The sequence below is a fragment of the Coffea arabica genome, chromosome 8c (genome assembly GCF_036785885.1).
Source record: "Coffea arabica cultivar ET-39 chromosome 8c, Coffea Arabica ET-39 HiFi, whole genome shotgun sequence".
Classification (NCBI taxonomy): domain Eukaryota; kingdom Viridiplantae; phylum Streptophyta; class Magnoliopsida; order Gentianales; family Rubiaceae; genus Coffea; species Coffea arabica.
The window spans coordinates 34,069,650-34,078,904 of record NC_092325.1 but is presented as its reverse complement, the minus strand read 5'-3'; the positions used below and the strand labels follow the sequence as shown (position 1 = coordinate 34,078,904).

General features: G+C 35.7%; 1 protein-coding gene across 1 annotated transcript; it reads left to right on the top strand.

The window, feature by feature from the left end:
- The first annotated feature begins 250 nt into the window (after positions 1-250).
- On the top strand, positions 251-8,432 carry LOC140013496 (uncharacterized). The gene is made up of 4 exons (XM_072062795.1): positions 251-2,595; positions 2,805-2,931; positions 3,024-3,249; positions 7,861-8,432. The coding sequence occupies exons 1-4, from the start codon at positions 251-253 to the stop codon at positions 8,430-8,432; spliced, it is 3,270 nt and encodes a 1,089-aa protein (XP_071918896.1).
- The last annotated feature ends 823 nt before the right edge of the window (positions 8,433-9,255 follow it).

Here is a 9,255-nt window from a genome sequence, read left to right as displayed (position 1 = left end):
TGTGTAGTAATTAAATATTTATGCTGTTCGTTATGCGGAAATGGCGGTCCATAGAGCAGAGGAGGTTGCGGATCAAGATTATTCAGAAGAGTGTCAGATTGAGCTCAATAAGGCACAGGCAGAGTTGCGGCATGCAATGTCAATTAAAGAGCAATTTTGGAGGCAAAAGGCAAGGGTTAAATGGCTTCGTCATGGAGATAGAAATTCAAGGTACTTTCATGCGGTAGTAAGGTAGAGACGCGTTCAAGGAATGATACACCGTATAAAAAAGTCCAACGCCGTTTGGGTAGACACGGATGATGATATATCAACTGAGGCAACAGAATATTTCAATAATCTCTTCACGGGTTCTTTGGAGTCATCTTCCGATATGCTACACCTAATTCCGCCGATGGTTTCGGGAGAGGATAATAAGAGGCTGGAAGCAGTGCCTACGATCAAGGAAGTATACGAAGTCGTCAAGTTAATGGATGGAAAAAGTGCTGCTGGTCCAGATGGTTTCACAGGAAAATTTTTTACATTTGCTTGGGAGGTGATCGGCCAAGATGTCTACAATGCAGTACTCAGTTTTTTCTGTGGGGCGGATTTGCTCCGTTTCATCACCTCTACTTCAATTGTTCTAATTCCAAAGAAGCCAAATCCTCAGGAATTTTCTCATTTTAGGCCCATCAGTCTATGTAATTTTTTCAATAAATTATTATCCCGGATTTTGGCGGACAGAGTGGCTGTTTTATTGCCAAAAATTATTTCCCCCCAGCAGACAGGTTTTGTGAAGGGCCGCAATATAACGGAAAATTTTCTCCTAGCTCAAGAGGTGGTATCGAGTATGGGAAAAAAGAATAGAGGTGGGAATGTTTTAATGAAACTCGACATGTTCAAGGCGTATGACTGGGTGTCATGGGGTCATATTATTAATGTTCTGAGGAAGTTTGGATTTGGGGAAATATTTATTGACCTAGTATGGCGATTGCTTTCTAATGTCTGGTTCTCAATCATTATAAATGGCTCCTCCTACGGTTTCTTTAAATCTTCGAGAGGGTTTCGTCAGGGTGACCCATTATCACCTGCATTATTCATTATTGGGGCCGAGGTGTTGTCTAGAGGATTAAATAATCTCATCATGCAGTCGGGCTTCGTGGGATTCAAAGTTCCATATGGGTGTCCTTCTATAACTCATTTGGCGTTCGCGGATGATGTTCTCATATTTGCAAATGGCTCTTCCTTTTCTCTGAAGGCTATCATGCAGGTGTTAAAGGCATATCAAAGGTGTTCGAGACAGCTAATAAATGTGCAAAAAAGCTACTACTTGGTACATCCATCGATGCCATTGGCGAGAAGAAGGCAAATTGAACGTATCACCAGGTTTGCCTGGCACTCATTTCCGATACGTTATTTAGGGTTCCCGCTATACTTTGGAAGATGTAAATCATCATACTATGGAGGAGTTTGTCAGTCTATTCTAGGGAGGATTTTGTCATGGAAATCAAGATTACTTTCCTTTGGAGGCAAAATAGTTCTAATCAAACATGTGTTGGCATCAATGCCAATGCATCTGCTATCAGCTGCAGTGCTCCCGGGTAAGTTGTTCAAAACTATAGAAAATGCCTGCTCAGCCTTCCTGTGGGGGTCCTCACCCGCGGACTCGAAGTACCATTGGATACGATGGTCTCATTTGTGTTATCTGGTTGACGAGGGAGGAGTCGGATTTCGGAGACTATGGGACGTATACAAAGCTTTTTCATGCAAGCTTTGGTGGAATTTCCGAACAGGATCATCGTTGTGGGCAATATTCTTGAAAGCAAAGTATTGCAAAAGCCTTCATCCTTGTCAGGTAGAACTCAAATTAACGGACTCGGCAATCTGGCGGAGGATGGTCAACGTCAGTCGACAAGTGGAGCTCTCAATGTTATGGGACAGGTCGTGTCACTTTTGGTACGACAACTGGTTGGGAAGTGGTGCGTTGTTCCTACAAGCACAAGTTATCCCAAATTTGACTTTCCACAATTTCGTCATCAATGGTCACTGGGATTTGAATTCCTTAGGTCTTACAATGCCAAAGGAGAAAATGTCCTCCATTATGAAACACATACCACGGGAAGAAGGGAGTGAAGTTGAAGTCATTTGGATGCACACCACATCTGGTAAATTCTCTCTACAATCGGCTTTCGAAGACATCAGGCAGGCCCGCAACAAGTCGATGGTTTTTGCTTCGATTTGGCATCCTCGAATTCCTTGGAAAGTCTCATTCTTCATGTTACGACTATTTCTAGGAAGACTACCGCTACCAGATAGGTTATGTAAACTTGGTTTTCATTTACCGTCAAAGTGCTTGTGTTGTTCTTCGGCATCTGCAGAGTCTATCGAGCATTTATTTGCCAATGGACAAATAGCATCGGAAGTTTGGAACTATTTTGGAGGTTTATGTGGATTCAGCTGTTCAGGGTCTTCTTTGCCGTCCAGCATAGTAGGGTGGTGGTTGCGGTTACATGATACTGAGACACGACAGCTTATTGACCGTATTCTACCTAATATAGTTTGTTGGCAGATTTGGAAGGCAAGGAATAAAGCAATGTTTGAGGGTGTCCAGATGCGATCGTTTGTTATTTGTCATCTCATTTTCTCGGAAATTCAGTCTATCGTGGGGATCCACTTCAAACAAGTGTTTCGATTCCAATCGTTTTGTCATTTGTATGATTGATCGAACGTGTCTGTCGGTACGGTTGCATACAAATTTGTTCGATGGGAGACAAAGAAGACAGGACAGCTCATACTTAATACGGATGGATGTTCTAAGGGTAATCCAGGAGTGGGTGGAGGTGGAGGAGTTCTTCGGGATCCAACTGGTTTACCACTGATTGCCTTTTCGACTTTTTGGAGAAACTACATCTCTCCGTGCAGAAGATTGGGCCCTCCTTATCGGTCTTCAAACATGTAAACATAGGGGATTTGAAAATATAAGTGTGCAATCAGATTCGCTGCTCTTAGTTGGGATCATTCAATGTCGCACTCAATGTCCGTGGCAGATTCGAAGCGAGATCAGGCAGATTTGGAAGCTCTTGCAGGAGCCTGTTCATTTTTCACACTGCTATCGAGAGGCTAACATAGTTGCTGATGCGTTGTCTAATGTGGGTGTTTCTCACCCACATCAAAAGGTCAAGGTATATGACAGCTTTACTATGTTCCCAAGGGAAGCTCGTGGGGCAATTTGCCTTGACAAATTAGGTTTACCGTCAATTCGGAAAATAAGACGTACGTAACACGAGTTTATGTTTTGTAATTTTTCTCATCAATAAAATAAAAAGTTGTTCAAAAAAAATAAATTAAATAAAGTAAGTTTACCGTATGCATGATTGTATATTCGGATATCCATATTCTCTTTGAATTTTCTATCAACAATGTTTGTGATGTTGTAAAATTGTTTGACCTCAACTACGTAGCTAACTTTTGAACACATGTATCATTTTCAAACCTTCAATTTTTTGAAACACATGTTGATAAGAGTATGAAACAACATTAAAAGTTTGATGTAGTGTTACTGATGGAACTCACCAACTGCACAAGTATCGAGTAAAATCTAAATTGTGATTGATATACAATTTGCTAAGTCCAATTATACAAAGTGATGGTCCTGCATAGTATGGTTATATTCGCTAAAAAACTATTCAAATTATATAGAGTATAAGTAAAAGCATTTGATTTACCTTTGAAATTTTGTACGCATATACCACATGCTAATAAAATATTATTTTTTGTAGCAGACTAATATTATAGGATTTGTAGTATATTCAATAACTTGATACTCAAATCACCGATGAGACAAAATTTGTCTAAATAAGCTTTATAGTGTCCTAACTCCTTACAAAAGAAAAAAGCGCTAAATAGTCCTAATTGGCATCGCAAGTTACGGCAATGTGCCAGTGGCATCTAGGCCTAATTTTTTTTTTGGTCAAAATCTAGTCCTAATTGGTTCTACTATTTCTTGATCATGTTGCATGTTTCCGAATTAAAATTGTATTAAAATAGCATATGAATGAGCATTTATCTTCAATTAAGGAGTAAAAATGATTAAAGTATAAACAACAAACTATAAACGGTTTATGAAGTAGATTATAGGAAAGTTTTAAATTTGACTGGTGATAGGGTTGGTTTTAACCCACTACTTTTTATGTATTAAAATAAATACAAAAATCCAGACAACCCACTACTTGTTTCATTCTTGGGATTTTTTTTTAGGATTAAATATAGTTAGCCCCTTAACTTTACATTTAGCTGCACTTTACCCCCTCAACTTTACATTTAGTTGTATATTTGTGATTTTTTTGAAACATGATTGTAATTTACAAAGCTCATTTGTAGGGGTGGTTATAGGGTTAGTGTGGTGGCAAATATTTATTAATTATAAAAATGTAACATTGTATTAAAATAGCATACGAATGAGCATTTATCTTTAATTAAGGAGTAAAAAGGATTTAAAGTATAAATAACAAACTATAAACAGTTTATAAAGTAGATAGTGCGAATGTTTTAAATTTTAAATTTGATTGGTGATATGGTTGGTTATAACCTACTATTTTTTATGTATTAAAATAAATACAAAAATCTAGAAAAAAGAATGAGAAGTTTGGAAGCCATTGAGAGGGTCTCTGCTAAAAACCCCTTCTGCAATACATATAGATATAGATATAGATACTCCTACTTTTGTTCTTTTTTTTTTTGTCTTGCTTTCTACAATCTCCTATCATTTAACATGTTTAGAATAATTCTTTTAACTGTTGCTCAATCTTCTATTTCTTGCCTTATTTATTTTGTCAGCCTTTATATTGCACTTTCTTTTAAAAAAAAATTTTCCCCAGCGAAACAAGAGGGAGTTAGCTCTAAGTTCCATTGATTAAACAAGAAATGGTAGATAGAAGGCGATAAAAACCATTCCCTTCTTTAAAATACAAGAGTGGATCTATTTCAACTAAATTTTAAAAAAGGGAATCCTAATCTATCAGTACTTTTAAACAAAATTCTGCCAGAACTCTTAAGCTGGCCTCCAAAAATACACATGGGATCTTCAATGCTACTTTTCTAGTAGTAACTCAATTCCACTTCTATATTTATGCTAAGTATCCTGTTTATTTAACTTGTCATGCAGTGTTTATTTAAGTTTTTTCTACTCTCACATGATAAATGGGATTATTACTAAATTTGGAACTAAATAGTGGCATAGAGGATCCCAACCTCCGAGGATGCTTTCAGTCAACAATAGATACATAGCATGTTTGCAGGCTTGTTGGTTTGTCGTCTGCAATGACAAATAGAAACAGACTTAGGCGTTAGACCAACTAATATTGGTAGTAATATTACTGGTTTCTCTTTTTGTTTGATGCAGCTAAATTTGTTTACCAAGGATCTTCTTCAAAGACAAAAAAAGATGTGAAAAGCGCTCGGCAAAATTGTAAAAAACTTCAAGGGACGTTTTTGAAATTATCTTTTCTCATATGGGGTTACGTGCATAGTTGTCAAAATCGCGATTCGGATCGTACGATCCGGATAACCAAAATCGATCCGGATCGTATGCAGAGTCGCAAATCATATTAATTTTTTGCAGGATCGCATAGAATCGTAGCAGGATCGTGCAGGATCGTGCAGGATCGTATAGGATCGTAGGATCGTAGGATCGGTAGGATCGTACGATCCTACAATTTTTTTGTAAATTTGTGAAATACGAAGCTCCATTTTGCAAATAAATGAAAATATTTGTGGTATATTTGTAATTTATCAAAGAATTGCAACCTTTAATTGCAATTAAGAGCTTTTAGTAGGATCTTACGATTCTATGATCCGATCCTATGAAACTAAAATCGATCCTACGTAGGATCCCGATTTTACAAACCTTGGTTACGTGCCAAATAATACTTACTGCCCTGAGCTTCTATACCAATTTTAGACAACAAAAAAAAAGAGCAATTTAGGTGCATTAAAATATTTTTCATTTTAAGCCTAGAAGATTTTAAGTTTATTTTATGCCAAATTATTTAAGTTATAAAGTAAAAATTTGTGTCCGATGGTGGGTTTCTGTTTTCATCTGAATTGACACAGCAACATTGAGTTATTCTATTGGGTTATTATCACTTTACCCCTTTAAAGTATATCACTACAATCAGTTTATCCCCTAACGTTATCTTTTAGTCATTTTACCCTCATAAATAATTCAACTCAGCATGTTAAGAAATTTTGGATAAAAAATCCTTTTATTTTATAGCATTACTACATTGTTGTTATCACTTTATTCATTTAAATTATAATGATACAATCACTTTAGTTCCTAACATTATTTTCTAGACATTTTACCTCATCGTTAATCTAACTAGTATGGTCAAAAAATTTTAAATATGTTTACCCTCTTTTTTATATATAATTAAAAATAAAAAAATTGGAATGGTTATTCTTCCTTTAAATTTCACTTTAAGAGATCAAAAAACATAAAAATAAAGAGTTTTCTCAAATTTCTTTTTTTCACATTTATTAATACTAGAAAAAGAAAAAGAGATAGGAAAGAAGGAGACAAAAAATTAGATTTTGCCAAAAAAAGAAAATAAAGAAAAATCTAACATTATCGTATTACTTTAAGATTATCGAGATTATGATTGGAATTTGATGGTAAAAAAAAAGTGAAATAATTTTAAAATAATAAAAGTATTTAATTCTTTTTATTTGTAATTTTTTAAAAAAGAATTGAGCTCTCTCTCTCTCCCTCTCCCCCCTCTCTATCTTTTTATTTTTTTTCAATATTAATAAGATTGCCAAGAAGAAAGAAATTAATACTTTGACTTTGTTTTCTTGATACTAAAAAGGAGAAGAGTCACTCTAAATTTTTTATTATTTTTATTACGCAAAGAGGAGGGTATTTTTTCTAAAGTTTTTTAACTTATTAAGTTGATTTAATGGTAGGACAAATTGTCTAAAAAATAACTCTAGGGGGTAAATTAATAATGAAACTATATTTTATGGGGGTAAAGTGATGATAATTTTAAGGATTAAACATGTTTGTTCACTTTAATTAACAAATTCCGTTAAGTTTGACCGTTAGTTTTGTGAGTAAAGTGACTAAAAGATAACGTTAAGGGGGAAATTGATAGTTACACCAAATGTTAAGACGGTAAAGTGATAATAACCCTATTCTATTTGTACAAGATTGCAGATAAAACTTTAATTTGAACTCTATAATTCAAATTATAAACCGTCTACTGGTTATGAAGTTCAAATGTTTACCTAAAACATGGGATTAATTCTCATTTCAACTCATATGAGATCCTCAGCGCCACTTTCCAGTAACAATTCAGTACCAACTTCTATATTTATACCAAGTGTTCTATTATTTAAGTTATCATGTACTGTTTATTTAACTTTTCTTTACTCTCACGTGATAAATGGAATTGACACTGAATTTGGCACCAGATAGTAGCGCAGAACATCCCAACTGCATTTCAACTACCTATTGGTCCTTCCTCAACCCCTTGTACAATTCCCTCAACAATAATTATGCGTACTTTGTTCCACTCATGTGAAACTGTAAACCTGCGAGCATTTTCCGCTTGAAAATTAAATTGCTTGACTATGAAAGGAGGAACTTAAACAAAATTAGTATCCAACTCCATCCAAATCAAATAAACCGTTTCCAAATAGGAAGACAAAATAAAATACAAAAAAGAAGGAAGAGTTCTTAGAGTCTTCCTTCATTGCTAAATGCAAATTTGAATCTTGGACATGATTGTTGGGGGTAGGAAAAGTACGAAAAGGGGTGACATGGATTAAAAAGATTACAAAAGAAGGGTAAAGTTAATTCTAAAAATTGCACAAAAAAATATGTAGTTGAAAAAGCAGCCGCAATTATACAGGGTGATCTACTAATAACAACACTGCGTCGGCTTATGGTGAACCTTAGTAAAATTGCTCGGTTTAGCCCTAAATTATGGTACAAAAAAGAGTTATACTTAGTAAAATCTTCATCTACAGATGGTGAACCTTTTCTGGTTGTCACACGAGACAAAATCCCCAATTATGAGGACGAACAAGGTTTTGAATTGGATAAACCGATCTATGGTACAACCGAATTTCAGGTGTTTGAATTGGTTTCCACAACAGGAGGAGGAAAAGAAATTACATCCCGTTGGAAAGAAGTCAAGAATTTGGGAAGCAGATCAATTTTTCTTGGCCATAGTTCTTCAATGTGCCTGGAAAACAACAAATTGGGCCCCGGAATCAAGTCCGGTCATATATATTTCACAGACGATGCATGGGAAGCATATCTTGAAATTCCTGAAGGCGGCGGCAAGGACATGGGAGTCTACAACTTGGAAAAAGGAGTAACTGCGCCCTTGTATGATGCCCCCTTGCGGCTTAGCCGAACCTGCCCATCTCTTTGGATTACACCAAATTTTTAACATTTGTATCATTACCCTGTGATCTGTTCATGTGAATCTCGAAGGATGTATTTTCTCCCTCGTAGATTTACTGCTCTCCATATCTTTCCTAGTTCAGGACCTTGTGCAGAAGTTCTACTGATAACTGTTTGTTTTTCTAATATAAAAACGCTTTTTATTGCTCTTGTTGGGAATTAATATTATTCAGCGCATGTTAATTCTACACTTTATGAATTACCTTGTAATAATCATTTCCATTAACAGTCTTCAGCAATGATATTCATCTTTTAGTCCTCGAGGACAAGGACTTTGTAAGGGAGGGGCAGATGATACAATGAGAATTCATCATTTTGGGTATTAATATCTCGGAAAAACTCTTTTAATATCCGGATTCCAAATTGCATTTCACTTCAGTATAGAAAGAGTCAGTTGCTGGATTAATTAGAGTGATGTCAGCAGGGAATTAGTTTGTTGATCTGGCAGGAGTTAATTGAGAATAAGTGAATAACTGCTATATTAGCAGAAAAAGAGTAGAAAAAGGGTCAGTTGTGAATTCTGTATCTTGATTCATTCATCTTCTTCTGATTCTCGAATTGTGTTCTTCATTCATCACGATTCACTGTTCTCTGCGAGACATTCACTGTTCTCTGCATCACACTAGGCTACCACATCATTTTTTATTTGAGAACCTGATAGAGACTCAAAAAAACTTGGAGTGACGGCGAAGAAGAGCGGTAGAGAGATAAGAGTAATCAAGATAGAAATACAAGCAACAGGGCTAGGGTTAAGCGTCTACTTGTGGATAGAGAAAATGATTCAACTGGGAGTTTGAGAGAGGTTGGAG

What these genes read in the sequence shown, in the direction of transcription:
- LOC140013496 (XM_072062795.1), top strand. Translation starts at nt 251, where the DNA reads ATGATACACCGTATAAAAAAGTCCAACGCCGTTTGGGTAGACACGGAT. An exon ending in GAGGGTGTCCAGATGCGATC is followed by an intron (nt 2,596 to 2,804) that starts GTTTGTTATTTG and finishes AGGGTAATCCAG; the next exon opens with GAGTGGGTGGAGGTGGAGGA. An exon ending in GTCAATTCGGAAAATAAGAC is followed by an intron (nt 3,250 to 7,860) that starts GTACGTAACACG and finishes AAAAATATGTAG; the next exon opens with TTGAAAAAGCAGCCGCAATT.